This window comes from Orcinus orca, chromosome X, assembly GCF_937001465.1.
Source record: "Orcinus orca chromosome X, mOrcOrc1.1, whole genome shotgun sequence".
Taxonomy (NCBI): domain Eukaryota; kingdom Metazoa; phylum Chordata; class Mammalia; order Artiodactyla; family Delphinidae; genus Orcinus; species Orcinus orca.
The window spans coordinates 44,626,266-44,648,967 of record NC_064580.1 but is presented as its reverse complement, the minus strand read 5'-3'; the positions used below and the strand labels follow the sequence as shown (position 1 = coordinate 44,648,967).

The 22,702-nt window shown below is 41.1% G+C and overlaps 1 protein-coding gene across 1 annotated transcript in view; it reads right to left on the bottom strand.

The window, feature by feature from the left end:
• Positions 1-20,961, bottom strand: part of CCNB3 (cyclin B3) — a 54,996-nt gene extending 34,035 nt beyond the window's left edge. The window contains 4 exon segments of the mRNA XM_033409650.2: positions 1,873-1,970; positions 6,780-6,866; positions 17,093-17,224; positions 20,843-20,961. Of these exon segments, the coding sequence (XP_033265541.2) occupies positions 1,873-1,970; positions 6,780-6,866; positions 17,093-17,188 (281 nt within the window). The 5' untranslated portion in view covers positions 17,189-17,224; positions 20,843-20,961.
• Positions 20,962-22,702: the final 1,741 nt, after the last annotated feature.

The following is a 22,702-nucleotide window of genomic DNA, read 5'->3' as shown; positions in this document are numbered from 1 at the left end:
AATTCAAAACCCTCATCCACTGCTGGTAGGAATGTAAGATAGTGCAACCACTATGGAATACAGTTTGGCAGTTCCCCAATGAGTTCAACATAGAATTACCATATGACCCAGCAATTTCTAGTTACATATGCAAAAGAATTAAAAACAGGTGTTCAAACAAAAATTTGTACACAGGTGTTCACAGCAGCACTATTCACAATAACCAAAAGGTGTAAACAATTCAAACGTTCATCAACTGATGAATGGATAGACAAAATATGGTACATTCATACAATGGAATATTATTTGGCAATAAAAGAGGATGAAGTACTAATACCTGCTACAACATGGATGAACCCTCAAACATCATGCTGAGTGAAAGAAGCCAGATACAAAAGACGACACATTGTACAATTCCATTTCTGGGAAACGTCCAGTATGGATAAATCTATAGAGACAGAAAGTAGACTAGTGGTTGCCTACAGATGGGGAGGACTGAGAGGTGGTAGCTAAAGGTAGAGTTCCTTTTGGGGTTGATGAAAACATCCTAAAATTCACTGTGGTGATGGCTGCATAACTCTGTGAATATACTAAAAACCATTGAATTGTACATTTTAAGAGGGTGAATTGTGTATGTGAATTATATCTTAATAAAGCTGTTACCAAAAAAAAAACCCACTTAGAATAATGTGTGATTACAGTGAACTCTCAATAGATGTTAGCTATTAGCTCTAGCACTATTATTAGGGTCCATTTCACTGAACTCTGAATGAGGACAAGAATGTTTATGGCATTTTGTGAGGATTTCCCTGCTAAAGTCAGAATGGTGAAAGAAATTCAAAAGAAAATAACACAGGGAATTAAGGTCAAAATACACATGCAAATCCCAGGAATTTCATTTCAGCAAGAAACTGAGTGGGCTAAATGCTAATCTTCTGGTATGATTTCTTTCTGCTGGGTAATTAGCAAAGTGTCCTGTGGACCTGGCATGTTAATTTTTAGGAGTTCCCCAAACTTCTCCCCTTACCATTTGGAACCCATGCTTAGCTGGGTTATAGTTATCTAGCTGATCTATTCTATTCTTCCAGAAAGAAGTAATTCCCACTGGAATGAGGAGAGGATATAAAAAGGTCTCACTCCACTTTCTAACTCTTCTTCTAATAGAAGATTTCCTAGGAGTAAATCCTTTTCCCGATCCTAGATGAGAATACTCCTATCTACTTGCAGAACCTGTGATCAGTTCCCTATAACAGCGGACAACACACATTTCTGGCCTAAGGAGATAGTAATTTCTCTACAGTAAAAAGGAACAAGCCTCCCCCTAAGGTTTCTAATGGGATAAGCAGACTGGCAAGCTATCAGCCAGCTGCTGAGAATCCCCTGAAAAGTTAAGTTGCATCCACACTCTCAACCACAGAGTAGCTCAGTCAAGGACTGAAGTACTAAAATAGAGAAAGATGAGCACAAGAACTTTTGGCAAATTCCTCAATGACAACAGCTCTTTCAATATGCACACACCATGTGGGTGGGTGACAGAGGGAAAGAGGGGGAGGGGGAGGGAGAGAGGGAGAGAGGGAGAGAGGGAGAGAGGGAGTGAGGGAGTGAGGGAGTGAGGGAGTGAGGGAGTGAGGGAGTGAGGGAGTGAGGGAGTGAGGGAGTGAGGGAGAGAGGGAGAGGGGCAAAGAGAAAGAAAGAGAAAGATTGGGGGTGGTGGTGAGATGAGGCCTATAATTCTTCAGCAATTTAGTCCATCTAAGCACCCGGAGTTAATGTAATACTCACCACTGTAGCTCACTAAAAATGTTCTCAATGGGGACAAAAGGCAGTCAAAAGGATGTCACACCCTCTCCTTTACCATATAAAACAATGCCATCTGACTACCCTCGTACTCACCCACGAGCACGTGTGTTCCTGTTTATCTTCTTGGAAACATCTTTAACAAACTCATTACTGGCTGCTTTCTTGGGCTTGGCAGGTTGACTTTGAGAAGCCTGCAAGAAAAAAATAAAGGTGGGGGGGCTGGTCTGGAGGAGGAAGCAAGGAAATGGAGAGAGAGAGAGAGAGAGAGAACCTCAAATTAACCAATAGGTGGTTCTCACAGGAAGGTCCTGACACACATCCACACCCTGGACACCTTGTTTGGGTGTTCCCAGGAACATTGATCAAAACATCTTACAACCAGTATGGTACTGGTGCCAACTAGTCATGATGGAAGCTAGCAGTACAGTAGTCCTGGTGCATATTAGCTAAATAGCAGCCCTAAGTGATTTCAAGATACATATGATGTAGTTCTGATCTCCAATGTCAGGCATATGGCTGGTAAATTCTCAAAAAGATGTTTTGTAAACATCACATTCCATTTTGACCCCATAAGATGTTCAGAGGGGGGAAAAGGTAATATAACTGGCTTTGCTGCCTGAGTATACCAAGATCAACTAGCTTTTCAGGATAGACCTCTAATACAACACTACCTGTGATACATCTATCCCATCTCACTGAGGGGATATTTATTTAACATGGGGCTCTGGAAAGCTCCACCAGAAACTCTAATCATGACTAATTCTATTAAACAGTAGAAGAGATCATGGGACTGTGAATAATGTCAGTAAAAATAATCTTAAAGGTTATGCCTTTAAAATGAAACAAATGGAATCTAATTATATTCCAAATAAATACCATAACCACACTGAAGGACAAAAGAAAGAAAACAGAAGGAAATACAAGATAATAAACAACTAATCCAAGTAAACACAGACTATACACCCTCACCATATACATCCTCAGTCAGGATGTGTTTGTGGGATGGTGGAGAATATTGCAAATAAATCTGGAACTCTTTTTAGTAGGTGTGTTTATTATGGTGGTGTGGAAGAAGTAATTCTGAAACTCTTTTAGATGTATTATAGTATTGAGTAAATGTGTTGATGATCTTGTGAACCATGGTTCTCATTGTAGAGAAGGAACATATAAACACGGATTGAGGAATACAAGAAAGAACCCTGTACGTTTTGGAATGGGAGTTGTGTGGACTCATGATTTCTTAAATAGGTATATGTGTATATACATCTGAGTATACAGGAGTGTGTGTATTTGTATATATAGATATATGTGTATATATATATATGTTTAAGTACAGATGTGTGTGTATCTATATGTATATATACATGCAGACATTTCCTAACTCTGTCTGCAGAAAGGGCAGAAAAAGCAGACACCCCAGTAGCACACCTAGCACTGAGATCTTGGTCTCTAATACCATTCCCCATTAAAAGGAACAGGAATTCTTCACAGAAATGGTTGACTCCATGCCAATAAAATAGGTACAAGAACATCCTGGAACATCCTGTTATGCTGGAAAGAAAATGTTCAAAAAAATGATGATAGTATGTCACAAAGACACAGTAGTCAGATTAAGGGGGGCCCTAGTGACCAAATTTGGGACAATTTGAGCACCAAAATAATAAAATACAATACTGAACAACAAACCACTGAAAAAACAGGAATTCATAAGTCTATACCAATAATAAATAAACAGGGAAGAAGGGAGGCCTCTGCTTGTAGACTGGTAAATGGGGAGCAAGTGCTAGAGTTGGAAAAATCATCAAAAAGATTGTTAGGCAAAAATCATCAATGAATGCTAAATCTAGGGGACATTTTGATGAAGAGTGGCTATTTGGAGGCTCTTAAGGGTGTGTCCCACAGATTATTAGTTGCAAGAGGAAAAAAAAATAAACAGTAATTATATAGTGGAGAAACCAGACAACATCTTGACTGGGTGATCAAAATTAACCTCACCAATGAGGGACAGATGGATGTCATGTGCCTCCAGATGTGATACTCTAAGGACAGAACATCACCTATACAGTACTCCAGCCAAGCATATATAACATCAATCTAATCACATGGAAACATCAGACGAACACAAAATGAGGAATGTTCTATTTTTAAAAGGGGGGTTGGGTGGGACTGTATTCTTCAAAAATATCATAAAAAACAAAGAAAGGCTATGGAAGTGTTCCAGATTAAAAGAAGCTAGAGACATGACACGTAAACGACCCTAGACTGGATCCATTACTGGAGGGGAAAAAGTGCTTATAACATTGACTTTACAAAGTCAATGGAAAAAAATTGGAATATGGACAATAGATTACATAAAAACACTATATCAATGTAAATGTATAAAGTTGTTGACTGCACTGTGTTTATATAAGACTATTTCTCTGAGGAGAAATAGTATATAGAGACTCTTTCTCTATATACACTGAAATACCCTAAGTACTTCATGGTAAAGGACCATGATGTATATAAGCAGATAGGATAAAATGTTAGTAATATGTGAATCTAGGTAAACAGCATATGTGTGTTCTTTGTACTGTTTTTTATTTTTGCAACTTTTTATAAATTTGAAATTATTTCCAAATGAAGTATAAAAAAATTATGCCTTTGTATCATCGTATCATAATAAGCAACTACAATCCAACAGGGAATTCTTTCTTAGGCCCTCAAGTTGTTGTCCACTTCTGCTCTTCAAAGAGCTTGACACAGTTTGCATTTTAATTTCACCTAAAGTTTTACAAACTCCTTATGTGTCAGGCTGAGATCCAGCTTTGGAAAAGATGTGCGTTCTTGGCAGGAGAGAGGTGGAGACCCTAATCCCCAGGGTGAAACTTTCAACTTGCCATATGTGAAGGTTCAAAGCACTAATATTTTCAGATCTAAGCTCAAGGGGACCTTTACCAGTATCTCCCCATAATTCTTTCACCAAAAAATAGGAAAATAGAGATGACAATCCTACTGGCAAAAAATAATTTAGGAAATAGACTTTATCTCCTCATCCACTGGCTTTGGACCAGCTCTAACAAATCAAAAGTCCTTCCCATGCTGAAAGGATAAAGGAGAGGGAAAAAAAGAACACTCACAGCAGACTAACTAATTAAAACAGATCAGCTCTTTTGGCAAGCCAGGACCTCACTGTGGTGAATGTTGAGGAGAAGACAGATATGGGGACATGAAAACGAAGTAATACTGACAGGAAGAAGCAAATCATCATAAAGGGAAACCCCAAAATTCAGAGAGAAAAGAGTCCTCAATCCTCAAAGAAATGAGCTCAGACGTCTGCAGAAATGCCCAACCCTGGAATGGCTTAGGTACACTGTAATGATAGAACTTTGTCTGGAAAGCACCAAAGATCATTCAAGGTGACCAGGACTTGAACACAAAAGGGAAATGGGCTTTCTGAGCTTCTGAAAAGCTAGAGGCAGAGATACTGCTCAGGGATGACTTGCATCCCCAACCCTGGACAAGTATGTGGCCTAACAGATGTTGAATTCAATTGGAGAATCAGGAGGGTCCTAGCATGTGTTTCCTATTAATTTATTTGTGTTTGTTCTTTATGAATGATGACATAAACTTCACAACAAAAAGAGGACTGAGACATGGCAGGAAAGTTTTTCATATGCAGTTAGACTTTGCTTTGCACAGTGTCACTGGACTCCCATCAGGGACTCTGGAGGCCAAGGGAAGCTACATTAAGATGAGCTGCATCTGCTTCTGATTTCTGTGGCTACCTTATTTCAACCAAGTTTCTAGAGCCATGGTTAAATAAGTCAGGAAATGAATCTAACCTTACAGGTCTGTGTGGGAGGTAGCTCTTTCAAGCAATCTAGAGTAAATCTGATTATGCAGGAAGCTGTAACACAATCATACATGTTGTAATCTGCATGGGGAAAAGACTGTTTTAGCACAAAGGTGGTCACATAGCATCTAAAGAGCAGAGATACAAAGGGGAGAACTTTGCCAATGCTTATCCAATCCTGCCCAAGGGGGTAAAATATTATCTAGCAGATGTAAGAATTCTGGTAGCCACAGAAGGACACTATTATAGAGGGCAGGATAGGGTCCACTAGGGTTCTCTGTATCCTAGATGAAACAGACTTCAAAAACAACATTGGGCAAGTCTTTATCTGTGAAGTGGAGATAATTATAGTATCTGCCTCAAAGGATTTTATGAGGATTAAGTGAGTGGATACAGGGAAAAATGCTTAGAATAGTGCTTGACACGTGGTAAACACTCAGGAGACATCAGTTATTATTATTTTCTAAGACAAAAGATTACCTCTGACTCAATTCTATATTCAGTTAGTAACTTTCTAACTAGTAAATTTTTTTTGCTGGCGCCTTAATAACATCAGAAGGGAGGTAACTTGGAAGTGAACTCAGGAATTCTAGTCAAAATTGAGTTTCTAGATCTCCATAGTTGAAAACCAGATCATGGAACTGTGGTCATCAATGGTTCTGTACATCAGACGACATTTTTGATTGTCACTATGACTTGGATGCTGCTGGAACTTAATGCTAGGGACCAGGAATGCTGGCTGAAGTCAGTCATATACAATAGAAAAACTTTGCTGTTCAAAATGTCCATAGTGCTTGAACTGATAAACACTGCCCTAGACTACAATGAATCTACCAAAGTACTTACCTCCAAGGCCTATGCAACCAGCTGAGCCACCTCTGGACTTTATCTAAATGCAAGATCCCAAAGTTCTCATATTTCTCTACAATTTCATACCTGATAATCACTCATACTGCTTCCAGAGAGCTCCATCAATTAATCCAGATGGTATGTGGCAGCAGAAGAGCCACTGCAGTTTCTGAAATTGGGTCATTGATTCCAAATAAAATTGGCTCTCAACATTCTAGAGAGGGTCAGAGTTTGGTAAACTGGAAAGGTCCCTCAAGGAAGAGGCTGTCTAAACCTTATGCAACACCATGGCAGAGAACTGGACTGGCATACTCACGTTGGTGAGATCTTCAAAAGCTGACCTCTTTTTGAGTGGTCCCTGAGGTGAAGATGGAGATATCTTTGCTTGGTAATTCTCCTCTCTCTAAAAAAGTAAAAGAGGTAAATGCGTATATCCAATTGTGAACAGTCTTTTCAGGGACGTCAGGTCATCTTTGGGGCTCAGGGGGGGAATGGCTGAATCTCCAAGCAACTGTAGACGCCTATAATAAACCCCAATAAACTACAACAAAAGGAAATTTTGGAACCCACTGCTTAGACAGTCACTGAAGGAGGTAATCATTGATGATAGGGACAAGGCTAGGAGGAGAAAAGATAACTGTCAGTGTAACTCTCAGAATGAGTAAACTAGCTTGGTGAAGCTAATTTTCTCTCTTACTCCTCTCATATTCATGGCTATACTAGCCAAGATTAACCATCACCACCCCCACCACCCTGCAACTCCCAGTCATTCCTTTAATATGGACATTCCCAGTTAAATTAGTTCAATAATTTAACAAAATTTAAGTGTCTCTTATGTTAAGTAGTTGATTTAAGACATTCTCAATAAGGACAATAACACACATACCTAGATACTGATCCAGGATCAGCTCTTTATTAGCTATTGACCTCGCACAAGTCACTTAGTTTCTGAGACTCAATTGCCTCATCAGTAAAACTGGAATAATAACCTACCGCATTTGAGGACCAAATAAGAGAAAACATGTTTTTTAAAAATCTATATAAAGTATAAATGGGCAGAAATAGTATTTTAAAAGTATATAGTCCAGGCTGATGGGTGGGGCTGGGTTTCCTCCCTCTTAGTTGTTTGGCCTGAGGCACCTCAACACTAGAGCCTACCCGGCTCTTTGGTGGGGCTAATGGCAGACTCTCGGAGGGCTCACACCAAGGAGTACTTCTCAGAAATTCTGCCAGTGTCCTTGTCCCCACGGTGAGCCACAGCCATCCTCCGCCTCTGCAGGAGACCATCCAACACTAGCAGCTCCACATGTATGAAACTTGGAAGCTGTCACTCCACCCTAATAACAACTAGAAAATCAACAACTCTTACTGGATCTGTAAGAGAAGGTGGTGGACACAGGGCAAATTGCTGCCTCCAAGATTGAAGAGACAGTTTTTTGGAATCGGGAAGATGGGGGAAGAGTAAGACGCAGAGATCACCTAACTCCCCACAGATACAACAGAAATATATCTACACGTGGAACAACTCCTACAGAACACCTACTGAACGCTGGCAGAAGACCTCAGACTTACAAAAAGGCAAGAAAATCTCCACGTAGCTGGGTAGGGCAAAAGAATAAAGAATAAACAGAGACAAAAGGATAGGGACGGGACCTGCACCAGTGGGAGGGAGCTGTGAAGGAGGAAAGGTTTCCACACACTAAGAAGCCCCTTCGAGGGCGGAGGCTGCGGGTGGCGGAGGGGGAAGCTTCGGGGCCGTGGAGGAGAGCACAGTAACAGGGCTGCAGAGGGCAAAGCGGAGAGATTCCCACACAGAGGATCGGTGCCGACTGCAACTCACCAGCCCGAGAGGCTGATCTGCTCACCCGCCGGGGTGGGCGGGGGCTGAGAGCTGAGGCTCGGGCTTCGGTCGGATCCCAGGGAGAGGACTGGGGTTGGCGGCGTGAACACAGCCTGCCGGGGGTTAGTGCACTACGGCTAGCCGGGAGGGAGTCCGGGGAAAAGTCTGGACCTGCCGAAGAGGCAAGAGACTTTTTGTTCCCTCTTTGTTTCCTGGTGCGAGAGGAGAGGGGATTAAGAGTGCTGCTTAAAGGAGCTCCAGAGACGGGTGCAAGCCGCAGCTAACAGTGCGGACCCCAAAGACGGGCATGAGACGCTAAGGCTGCTGCTGCCGCCACCAAGAACCCTGTGTGTGAGCACAGGTCACTATCCACACCTCCCTTTGGGGGAGACTGTGCAGCCCGCCACTGCCAGGGTCCCGGGATCCAGGGACAATTTCCGAGGGAGAACGCATGGCGCGCCTCAGTCTGGTGCAACGTCCCGCTGGCTTCTGCTGCCATAGGTTCACCCCACATCTGCACCCCTCCCTCCCCCCGGCCTGAGTGAGACAGAGTCCCCAAAGCAGCTGCTCCTTTAACCCCGTCCTGTCTGAGCGAAGAACAGATGCCCTGCGGGACCTACACGCAGAGGCAGGGCCAAATCCAAAGCTGAGCCCCGGAAGCTGTGGTAACAAAGAAGAGAAAGGGAAATCTCTCCCAGCAGCCTCAGAAGCAGCGGATTAATGCTCCACAATCAACTTGATGTACCCTGCATCTGTGGAATACACGAATAGACAACGAATCATCCCAAACTGAGGAGGTGGACTTTGAGAGCAAGATTTATTATTTTTTCCCCTTTTCCTCTTTTTCTGAGTGGGTATGTGTATGCTTCTGTGTGAGATTTTGTCTGTATAGCTTTGCTTTCACCATTTGTCCTAGGGTTCTATCCGTCCGTTTTATTGTTTGTTTTGTTTTTCTTTTAAAAAAATTATTCTTAATAATTATTTTTTATTTTAATAACTTTATTTTATTTTATCTTACTTTATTTTATTTTATCCTCTTTCATCTTTCTTTTCTTTCTTCCTTCCTCCCTCTCTCTCTTTCTTTCTTTCTACTTTTTCTCCCTTTTATTCTGAGCCATGTGGATGAAAGGCTCTTGGTGCTGCATCCAGGAGTCAGTGCTGTGCCTCTGAGGTGGGAGAGCCAACGTCAGGACACTGGTTCACAAGAGACCTCCCAGCTCCACATAATATCAAATGGCGAAAATCTCCCAGAGATCTCCATCTCAACACAAGCACCCAACTTCACTCAACGACCATCAAGCTACAGTGCTGGACATCCTATGCCAAACAACTAGCAAGACAGTAACACAACTCCACCCATTAGCAGAGAGGTTGCCTAAAATCATAGTAAGTCCACAGACACCCCAAAACACACCAACAGACATGGACCTGCCCACCAGAAAGACAAGATCCAGCCTCATCCACAAGAACATAGGCACTAGTCCCCTCCACCAGGAAGCCTACACAACCCACTGAACCAACTTTAGCCACTGGGGACACACACCAAAAACAATGGGAACTATGAACCTGCAGCCTGCCGAAAGGAGACCCCAAACACAGCAAGATAAGCAAAATGAGAAGACAGAAAAACACACAGCACATTAAGGAGCAAGGAAAAAACCCACCAGACCTAACAAATGAAGAGGAAATTGGCAGTCTACCTGAAAAAGAATTCAGAATAATGATAGTAAAGATGATCCAAAATCTTGGAAATAGAATAGAGAAAATGCAAGAAACATTTAACAAGGACCTAGAAGAACTAAAGATGAAACAAGCAACAATGAACAACACAATAAATGAAATTAACAATACTCTAGATGGGATCAATAGCAGAATAACTGAGGCAGAAGAACAGATAAGTGACCTGGAAGATAAAATAGTGGAAATAACTACTGCACAGCAGAATAAAGAAAAGAGAATGAAAAGAATCGAGGACAGTCTCGGAGACTTCTGGACAACATTAAACGCACCAACATTCGAATTATAGGGGTTCCAGAAGAAGAAGAGAAAAAGAAAGGGACTGAGAAAATATTTGAAGAGATTATAGTTGAAAACTTCCCTAATATGGGAAAGGAAATAGTTAATCAAGTCCAGGAAGCACAGAGAGTCCCATACAGGATAAATCCGAGGTGAAATATGCCAAGACACATATTAATCAAACTGTCAAAAATTAAATACAAAGAAAGCATATTAAAAGCAGCTAGGAAAAATAACAAATAACACACAAGGGAATCCCCATAAGGTTAACAGCTGATCTTTCAGCAGAAACTCTGCAAGCCAGAAGGGACTGGGAGGACATACTTAAAGTGATGAAGGAGAAAAACCAACAACCAAGATTACTCTAAACATCAAGGATCTCATTCAGATTTGATGGAGATATTAAAACCTTTACAGACAAGCAAAAGCTGAGAGAGTTCAGCACCACCAAACCAGCTTTACAATGAATGCTAAAGGAACTTCTCTAGGCAAGGAACACAAGAGAAGGAAAAGCCCTACAATAACAAACCCAAAACAATTAAGAAAATGGGAATAGGAACATACATATCGATAATTACCTTAAATTAAATGGATTAAATGCTCCCACCAAAAGACACAGACTGGCTGAATGGATACAAAAACAAGAACCATATATATGCTGTCTACAAGAGACCCACTTCAGGACTAGAGACACATGCAGACTGAAAGTGAGAGGATGGAAAAAGATATTCCATGCAAATGGAAACAAAAAGAAAGCTGGAGTAGCAATTCTCATATCAGACAAAAGAGACTTTAAAATAAAGACTATTACAAGAGACAGAGAAGGACACTACATAATGATCAAGGGATCAATCCAAGAAGAAGATATAACAATTGTAAATATTTATGCACCCAACATAGGAGCACCTCAATACATACGGCAAATACTAACAGCCATAAAAGGGAAATCGAAAGTAACACAGTCATAGTAGGGGACTTCAACACCCCACTTTCACCAATGGACATATCAACCAAAATGAAAATAAATAAGGAAACACAAGCTTTAAATGATACATTGAACAAGATAGACTTAATTGATATTTATAGGACATTCCATCCAAAAACAACAGAATACACATTTTTCTCAAGTGCTCATGGAACATTCTCCAGGATAGATCATATCTTGGGTCACAAATCAAGCCTTGGTAAATTTAAGAAAATTGAAATTGTATCAAGTATCTTTTCCGACCACAATGCTATGAGACTAGATATCAATTACAGGAAAAGATCTGTAAGAAATACAAACAAATGGAGGCTAAACAATACACTACTTAATAACGAAGTGATCACTGAAGAAATCAAAGAGGAAATAAAAAAATACCTAGAAACAAATGACAATGGAGACACGACAACCCAAAACCTATGGGATGCAGCAAAAGCAGTTCTAAGAGGGAAGTTTATAACAATAAATTCCTACCTTAAGAAACAGGAAACATCTCGAATAAACAACCTATCCTTGCACCTAAAGCAATTAGAGAAAGAAGAACAAAAAAACCCCAAAGTTAGCAGAAGGAAAGAAATCATAAAGATCAGACCAGAAATAAATGAAAAAGAAATGAAGGAAATGATAGCAAAGATCAATAAAACTGAAAGGTGCTTCTTTGACAAGATATACAAAATTGATAAACCAGTAGTCAGACTCATCAAGAAGAAAAGGAAGAAGACTCAAATCAATAGAATTAGAAATGAAAAAGGAGAAGTAACAACTGACATTGCAGAAATACAAAAGATCATGAGCAATTACTACAAGCAACTTTATGGCAATAAAATGGACAACCTGGAAGAAATGGACAAATTCTTAGAAATGCACAACCTGCCAAGACTGAATCAGGAAGAAACAGAAAATATGAACAGACCAATCACAAGCACTGAAATTGAAACTGTGATTAAAAATCTTCCAACAAACAAAAGCCCAGGACCAGATGGCTTCACAGGAGAATTCTATCAAATATTTAGAGAAGAGCTAACACCTATCCTTCTCAAACTCTTCCAAAATATAGCGGAGGCAGGAACACTCCCAAACTCATTCTACGAGGCCACCATTACCCTGACACCAAAACCAGACAAGGATGTCACAAAGAAAGAAAACTACAGGCCAATATCACTGATGAACATAGATGCAAAAATCCTCAACAAAATACTAGCAAACAGAATCCAACAACACATTAAAAGGATCATACACCATGATCAAGTGGGGTTTATTCCAGGAATGCAAGGATTCTTCAATACATGCAAATCAATAAACGTGATACACCATATTAACAAATTGAAGGAGAAAAACCATATGATCTCAATAGAGGCAGAGAAAGCTTTCGACAAAATTCAACACCCATTTATGATAAAAATCCTCCAGTAAGTAGGCATAGAGGGAACTTTCTTCAACATAATAAAGGCCATATATGACTAACCTACAGCCAACACCGTCCTCATTGGTGAAAAACTGAAAGCATTTCCACTAAGATCAGGAACAAGAAAAGGTTGCCCACTCTCACCACTCTTATTCAACATAGTTTTGGAAGTTTTAGCCACAGCAATCAGAGAAGAGAAGGAAATAAAAGGAATCCAAATCAGAAAAGAAGAAGTAAAGCTGTCACTGTTTGCAGGTGACATGATACTATGCATGTCACCTGAGAATCCTAAAGATGCTACCAGAAAAGTACTAGAGCTAATCACTGAATTTGGTAAAGTAGCAGGATACAAGATTAATGCACAGAAATCTCTGGCATTCCTATACACTAATGATGAAAACTCTGAAAGTGAAATCAAGAAAACACACGCATTTACCACTGCAACAAAAAGAATAAAATATCTAGGAATAAACCTACCTAAGGAGACAAAAGACCTGTATGCAGAAAAGTATAAGACACTGATGAAAGAAACTAAAGATGTTACAAGTAGATGGAGAGATATACCATGTTCTTGGATTGGAAGAATCAACATTGTGAAAATGCCTCTACTACCCAAGGCAATCTACTGATTCAGTGCAATCCCTATCAAACTACCACTGGCATTTTTCACAGAACTAGAACAAAAAATTTCACAACTTGTATGGAAACACAAAAGACCCCGAATAGCCAAAGCAATCTTGAGAACGAAAAACAGAGCTGGAGGAATCAGGCTCCCTGACTTCAGACTATACTACAAAGCTACAGTAATCAAGACAGTATGGTACTGGCACAAAAACAGAAATATAGAGCGATGGCACAGGATAGGAAGCCCAGAGCTAAACCCACGCACATATGGTCACCTTATCTTTGATAAAGGAGGCAGGAATGTACAGTGGAGAAAGAACAGCCTTTTCAATAAGTGGTGCTGGGAAAACTGGACAGGTACATGTAAAAGTATGAGATTAGATCACTCCCTAACACCATACACAAAAATAAGCTCAAAATGGATTAAAGACCTAAGTGTAAGGCCAGTAACTCTCAAACTCTTAAAGGAAAACATAGGCAGAACACTATGACATAAATCACAGCAAGATCCTTTTTGACCCACCTCCCAGAGAAATAGAAATTAAAAAAAAAAATAAACAAATGGGACCTAATGAAACTTCAAAGCTTTTGCACAGCAAAGGAAACCATAAACAAGACCAAAAGACAACCCTCAGAATGGGAGAAAATATTTGCAAATGAAGCAACTAACAAAGGATTAATCTCCAAAGTTTAGAAGCAGCTCATTCAGCTCAACAACAAACAACCCAATCCAAAAATGGGCAGAAGACCTAAATAGACATTTCTCCAAAGAAGTTATACAGACTGCCAACAAACACATGAAAGAATGCTCAACATCATTAATCATTAGAGAAATGCAAATCAAAACTACAATGAGGTATTATCTCACACCAGTCAGAATGGCCATCATCAAAAAATCTAGAAACAATATATGCTGGAGAGGGTGTGGAGAATAGGGAACACTCTTGCACTGCTGGTGGGAATGTGAATTGGTACAGCCACTATGGAGAACAGTATGGAGGTTCCTTAAAAAACTAAAAAGAGAACTACCATATGACCCAACAATCCCACTACTGGGCATATACCCTGAGAAAACCATAATTCAAAAAGAGTCGTGTACCACAACGTTCATTGCAACTCTATTTACAATAGCCAAGAGATGGAAACAACCTAGGTGTCCATCATCAGATGAATGGATAAAGAAGATGTGGCACATATATCCAATGGAATATTACTCAGCCATAAAAAGAAACGAAATTGAGCTGTTTGTAATGAGGTGGATGGACCTAGAGTCTGTCATACAAAGTAAAGTAAGTCAGAAAGAGAAAGACAAATACCGTATGCTAACACATATATATGGAATTTAAGGGAACAAAATGTCATGAAGAACCCAGGGGTAAGACAGGAATAAAAACACAGACCTACTAGAGAATGGACTTGAGGATATGGGGAGGAGGAAGGGTAAGCTGTGACAAAGTGAGAGAGTGGCATGGACATATATACACTACCAAACGTAAAATAGATAGCTAGTGGGAAGCAGCCGCATAGCACAGGGAGATCAGCTCAGTGCTTTGTGACCACCTAGACGGGTGGGATAGGGAGGGTGGGAGGGAGGGAGACGCAAGAGGGAAGAGATATGGGAACATATGTATATGTATAACTGATTCACTTTGTTATAAAGCAGAAACTAACACACCATTGTAAGGCAATTATACTCCAATAAAGATGTAAAAAAAAAAGTATATAGTCCAATATGTTTTTAAACCTCATAGGGGAAATTTTGTATTTTAAGAAAGGAGTTTGGTAATTCATATTAATCTCTTTTAGTGTATACAAGGGAGAGATGGGGGAAAGGAGGAAGGGTGAGTATTTTGGATCAAAGGGAGCTTCCTTTCTAGGTAGTGTTTATCTACACATGCCTTACCCCACTCCCAAATGAGCAAGACTATCTCTGTGGGGTTAGAGGTTAAGGTAAATCACGCTGTAGGGCTTTTCTGTTCCCTAACAGTTTTTATTTGGTGAAAGTCTCCTAAGTATCAGATTTCCTTTATGAATTGAGAACCCTGCCCTACCTATGTCAGAGAGTTGTTATAATATGAAGCAGAACATTGAGGTCAGACCATTTATTTTCCCTGTTCTCTATTTACATCATGGACAGTTAGCACATGACACAGTAAGTGATTACAAATTTAGAGAACTGAATTCATATTACAATAGAACAATCTAGCACAGTGGAGCAATCCTGAAAGAGCTGAGAATTACTTCTGTTTTTTAATTGATTAAGCTAAGAAATAAGTAAACTATTAGTCTCTTATCTAGTTCATGATAAATAATCCTAGTGGAAATAATTAGCAAAAAATAAATTACTATTTTCTCTCAAATTGGCTAAGAAATTAACTGTTGGTCTGTTATCCAATTCCTACTTAGTATTACTGGTAGAAATAACCAGCCCCAAATAAAATCAATGGGTGAAACTGAACTCAATAAAATTTATATTTGCAAGATGTGCCCTGAAAGAGCTGGATTTAGAAAAATAACTGCCACAGAAGAAAACTTACAGTGGCAGGACTCTAATTGGAAAATTTGATATGGACAAAAATCTGATCAATGTATCAAATCTTTCTTGCCAAATTTACATAGGAAAAACACATTTGGCCCCTCCAAGAAAATCATTTCAGTGAGACAAAAATGAAAATGATTAGAAAGTGTTTATCTGTGCTGAGAGAAAACCAATCAAGGAAAATAAATTGGCCTAATGATGTTTGCTCCAGGAAATACTCTTTTTTTTTTTTTTTTTTTTTGGCGGTACGCGGGCCTCTCATTTGTTGTGGCCTCTCCCGCTGTGGAGCACAGGCTCCAGACGCGCAGGCTCAGCAGCCATGGCTCACAGGCCCAGCCACTGCGCGGCATGTGGGATCTTCCCGAACCGGGGCACGAATCCGTGTCCCCTGCATCAGCAGGCGGACTCTCAACCACTGCGCCAGCAGGGAAGCCCCAGGAAATACTCTCTAAATGACAATTCATCAGGTTAGTAAAATTCTGATTAAAATACGAATGATGAGGAACATAGAACATCACAGGGTCGGAATGACAAACTATCCACAAGGTCAAAACAGCAGGCTTGGGCTTCCCCGGTGGCGCAGTGGTTGAGAGTCCGCCTGCCGATGCAGGGGACACGGGTTCGTGCCCTGGTCCGGGAGGATCCCACATGCTGCGGAGCGGCTGGGCCTGTGAGCCATGGCCGCTGGGCCTGCGCGTCCGGAGCCTGTGCTCCGCAACGGGAGAGGCCACAGAAGTGAGAGGCATGCGTGCCACAGCAGTGAGAGGCACGTGTACTGCAAAAAAAAAAAAAAAAAAAAAAAACTCAAAATGGGCCCATTCTTCAAATTTAATAGCTGTAAAAAGCATTATAATACATTTGTTGACCTAGTCTTCATACTCTCCCCAGGATGTACCAAGCAGCCACCTGGCAAGGTGCTTTGAGCATCTCAGAGAGAGTAAGAGTATAGATGTGATCACTAATGAGAACTGAGTATTGTTTGCTTTTGAAGGTTATGGAGGACGGCCTTCATCTTAGCCATGTATTTACGGGAAAGAAGAGTTGACACTTTCCCCCTAAGTCCTAATTTGATGGTCTTCTCCAACTACAAGGTCTGCCACCCTTTCCCACTTTCTCAGATTAAACCACACATATTTCAAAAGATGTAGGGATGAGCATAGGGACTGAACCAACACAGGAAGAGCTTATATGAAACACTGTTGGGAGGGACAGCTTGCTCTAACCTTTTCAGATGGGCCATGATCGCTGGGCACAATTTTGCTGGACTGAGATTTCTTAGTCTCACGTCTGGAGCGTTGGGGTGGTAGTGGCAGTGGCATTTCTTATGGATTCAGCAGCATCTATCCAAGGCAGGGCTGCAATCAGAAAAGGACTCTTTAAAACACCATTCACCAGAAATATCAGAATTCTCTGGAGATCCTTGAGAAAACCCAGTCTCTCTGTAGCATCCCTAGGAGAAAACATACTTTGATTTAAGCAGATCTGGGCTCAAATCTTGGTTCTACCACACTTAACCATGGGCAAGTGACTTAAACTCCCTAGGCTTCAGTTATCTCATCTGTAAAATGGAGATAAGTATACGTACCTCTGCAGGGCACTGTTCAAATTAAATGAGATACTCTATGTAAAAAGCTCAGTACAGTGCCTGCCACCCCCTGTGGGCACTGGGACTGTGGCCTAGCCCCTAGTTTAGCCTAGGAACACTGGGGACAAATTAACAGTTTTGCATTGAAAATAATCAAGAACATGACAGATCATATAGTATGGAGGCTCGCTGGTAGGGTTAATGTTCTTTAAAAGGCATGGGGTCCTGGCCACAGCAATTATAATGATGCTACAGAGAAGGCAAAAGAATACACTGCACGCACACGCACACACACACACACACACACACACACACACACACACATGCACAATAGGCCAGAGGGTATTCAAAGGCTGCATTCAATCAAGAAACTGTAATCCAGTTCCAGACACCCAGTAAGAAAAAAATAAAATAAAAAGATAACAGCAGAAGGAACTAACTTGTTGAAAATCACTTGACATAAAAATTTAACAGTCATTACAGACCTTGGGAGAGTCCTACCTTCATCCTATCTCAGTGTGGGATCCCATTCTACATTCCTTAAATTTCTTTTAGTTTGTGAGTTCCCAATAGTTATGATATACTTATGTATCTTACAAGCAAATACATAATTAGGAGGAATCAGTTCTTGGATATCCAAGAGACCCTTCCCACTCAAATACAACTGCCCTTCCAACTCCACCGATATTCAGTGTCCAAGCTCAACTGCATTTGACAAAGAACAGGCTTCCATAAGAGAGACCCTAAAGGCAATGCACCAGATACTTCAGGCAATGGAGATACAAACACAAATAAATCATGTATCTTACCCTAGAAGTATTCACAGGCACAGCTCTAACAGTAACATAAAAATATGACAAATGATTTAAAACCGGTAGATAAAAAGTACTTTAGAAACACAATGGCAAGACAGTAATCTTGTGGGAGATTCCATCTGGACTTAAACGACAAAAAGGTTCCCAAGTAGACAGGGGAGCTTTCCAGGCAAAGAAAGCCTGAGCCTAGGCAGAGGGTTGAACATGCAGAGCACAGCAAGTTTGGTAACATCCTGGAGTGTGGAGTATAAAGAATGTGTTGGGGAGGAGTTAGAAAGAGGCTGCAAGCTAGGCTGGGGCCACGCTGGTAAGACTGCAGAGAAGACTGCAGTTTGAGGGGAAGGTTTAAGAAAGAAGAAAGGCTAACTTGGGCTTTGCTTTGGATGGAGAATATTAAACATTTTGTTGGCAAGGAAAAGTTAGTACAAGTATGTGCCTTCACATTTACTATGTCAGTTAATCCTCCCAACAAAACTGTGAGGGTAAGCAGGGCAAGTACAATTCTTTCCATTTTATAGTCCCAGATGAGTTAAGTGACTTACTACACAGGACAAATTATTAAGCAGCATAGAACATTCAGCTCTTTCCAGGGCTCTTTTCTAAAATACCATGAAGTCTCTCTGATCATATGCAAAAAAGATTCCAAAATAGCCTACAGTCCAAAGTGAAAGGCCATAGTGTGGTAGTATGAGGAGTAATGAGGAGTTAGAATGAATAGACTTTTTTTTAAGAAGCAATTGGGCTCCTAAATCAGCCAACTTAGCATCTTAGAGCCTCAGTTTCCTCATTCGCAAAAGAGCTATACCACCTCTTACTTGCAGAGGTATTGTGTGGCTCAAATGTAAATTTGTACGTGCAAAGCTTAACCTGGTACTCAGAATAAATGGTGCATCTTATTCTCCTTCTCTTCCTCCAAATCCAAACCTATTTTCCATCTCATCCCTCAAAACTCAGCCAAGCAGCAATAAAGCTAAATTGAGTGAACCCACCCTTAACTGCACTGTATGAAAACCACTCACTCCACTATTATTATTCACACCTCATACAATTTTCTATGGATGACCAAAGACTCATGTTCTGAAATCTTTATCTTTCAAACGGAAAGAAAACATCAAACTGGAGTCAACAGGCCAGAAAACTTTCAGCTGATGACATCACAGGCTGACTAAACCTCAGAGAAAATAAGGTTTTTCAGATGATGGTTATGTATCACCTTCATTATCCTGAACAACAATCACTTGCTTTGGGGGACACAGACACTGACTTAAGTAACTAATTTCCCTGCCACTAGGTGGGGGGAGGGGATTGACATCACCAAAAACATGCTTTCATAAAAGGACACTCTGTAGAACACTCTCAACTTGTACCACCTACAGAACCCTTAGCCTTATTTGGACAAAAAAATTAAAATCCTTTCTGCTTTCCAGACTTTCCATCTCCCCTACATACACACTGATGAGTGTTGAAGACTCCATTGGGCATCCCAGGGCTGGTGCTGAAACCCACACAGGGGCAAGTTGGCCTTTTTAGAAGCCTAATTGCTCAGAGTCCAAAACTGTAGATCAAGACAATCTCAGGAAACAGTAGCAACTTCTTTTTATATATAAAGGCAGGTTACAGACAGCAAGACACTGGGGAGAGAAAGCAGCATGGTGTCAATGAAAGCAGCACTGAGCTGAGAAGGATGCCTAGGGTCTAGTTCTAATCCTGCCCTAGCTGGCTGAGTGACACTGGACAGGTCCCTTTTCCCTCTCCAGGCCTCCTTCCCCCACCTAATAAAATGAGATAGTGGGACCAGAGTCTCTTCGACATTTAAACCATGGTCAATGGACCAGCAATATTAGCATCACCTGGGAGCTTGTCAGCAATTTAAAATCTCAGTCCCCGAGGTAGGCCTCACCAAATCAGGAAGTGCAAGTTAATAACCCCAGGTGATCTGTATGCACTTTAAAGTTTAAGAAGCACTGTTCTAGGATCCCTTCAACTTCTGACATTCTAAGATTCCAAGAGGACCATAGCAGAGAGCAGTGGAAAGCCAGAGTTGGAGGGGTTGGAGGTGGTGATAGAAGAGAGCCAGTGGAGACAACAAGGGAGGAAGGACACATGTTTCCATCTTCCTTCATATCCTTCAACCTGTAGTTCAAAAGGCATCCCTCAAGTAGCATTCTCTAGCTTAAATACGTCTTGTGGATGAAATTGATCCTGCACAGTTTCGCTTGTGAAAAGACGTTATGTAAATGTACTCGCATTCAGGCATGTGTACTGGTAGCTCCATTTAAAAGCTGGGACCCAGTTTTGGTTTTTTGTTGTTTTTGTTTGGTTTTTTAGGTTTGTTGGTTTTCTTTGCTTTGCCATCTCACCCACTAATACACACTCCCTGCCCAACCTCGTACAGGGCTCTCTCCGCAGACTGCTGACTGACAGGAAAAAGCAAAGGTTTCGTGTCAGGGATCCCATGCATCCCGGCAAAAGAAGACAGTGAGTTACAAGTGACTGGAGTGAGGCTCAAGGACCCACCCGCGTGCGACACAACCGAACATTCAAGAGGGCAGTACAAGTTCAAAGGCGCCTACCTCATATCGAGATTGAGGGCAGAAGAGGAAAGACCACGGGCGCAGTCCTAGCCCAGGAGAGGCCCGGGAAATGACCGGAGCTCCGCGTCCCAGCAACTGGCGTTCGTCTCAACTTTCCCCGTGCTCTCTCCAATCAGCCCAGTAGCGAATTTTGAAAATTACAGCCCAGGAAGCAGAGCAGCGGTGATTGGCCAGCAAGGGCAAATCAGCGTGCAGTTGAGACTTGAGCTCGCCTAGCAAGGAGGGGCGGGGCTGGGTATTTTTAAACTGAACTCTGCAGCTAATTGACTTCACAACGGGGCGTGGTTTCCTGTACCCCTGATTGGACTGGGCTGCGCTGACAAGCGGGAGTGCTGCGTCTCTTTAAAGACTCGTTTTCATTTAAATAATCCTGCTGGAGGATGGCGAGAGCCGCTGCATTATGTAGTGAAGTTCAGAGCAATTAAAACATTAATATTAATAAGCTTTTGGGAATTCCCTGGCGGTCCAGTGGTTAGGACTCGCCGCTTTCACTGCCGTGGCCCAGGTTCAATCCCTGGTCAGGGAAATAAGACCCGCAAGCCGGCGCAGTGCGGCCAAAACGTGCCTTTGTGGGGGAAGCAGAGCAGAAATTATTGCCCTTATTTTATGGATAGCCCCCAAAGTGCAGAGAGCTAATAGTAGCTAACATTAATTGAGTGCTAGCTCTGTGCTAATTGCTATATTTTTTTAAATTGTTTTCAACACTGTCCAAAAAGGTAGGTACTTTTATTATTGCCGTTTTACAAACAACAAAACTCTAGCTTGCTAACTGCCTAATGTCACAATGCTACATTGTGGCAAAGCAGGTAATACAACCGATATGCTCATTCATTTCATTCCTACATTAATTAATTCATTCCATTCCTACATTAATTCATTCATTCAACAAATAATTATTGAGCACCTGCTTTGTTCCAGGAGCTAAAAATATATATATATGAGTAACTGACAAAAGACTTGAAGAGTGTATAACCCTGCCCTGTCTTCTGAGGAGGGAAAGAGAGAATGGAGATGCCAGGAATAAAATCTAGGAATTCCTGCATATACAACAGATACTCTACCACTAAACTGCATCTTTACACTTATTATTAGTCCATTCTCCTTTTAGTATCTCATAGCTTCTACATTAAATGGAAAATAGTCACATGATCCCAGGCCCTCTTCTCTTTTTAATATCCCTAGGTTATCACATCCAGATCCATGACTTTAAGTAGCATCTAAAAGCTAGCCCTGAACTCCAGACTCATAAATCCAACTGGCTACTCCACATCTCCACTTGGATGTCTAATAGACACCTCAAACTTAACGTATTCACAACCTTCACCAAACCTGATCCTTCCTCCAATGTCCGCCATTTCAGAAACTGGTACCACATCAAGCCTGTTAATCAAGCCAGAAACCTGGGTATCATCCTTGATTCAAACTCTTTTCCACTACCTTACCCTACCAAATCCAATCCTTCAGCGAGTGCTGTTGATTCTACGTCAAAAATATATTTTATATCCATCCACTTCCCTCCATCTCCACTACAACCATAGTCTCTCGATTGGACCACAGTCAGAAGCTTCCAAGCTGCTCTCCCCCTTTCCAATCTGGCTCTTCTCTAATGCAAGTACAATACAATATGATCAGTCTTTTTTTTTTTAAAAAAAAAAGAGGTATCATGTCCCTCTCCTGCTTTTGTGGTTTCCCACAGAACTTAAAATAAAATCCAGACTCCTTACCCTGGCCTACAAGTCCCACCTATCTCACAAACCTTGTCTCATACCACTCTTTCTCATTTACTCCATTCCAGCCATAATGATCTTCTTCCCAAACTTTGAATATACAGAAAATCCC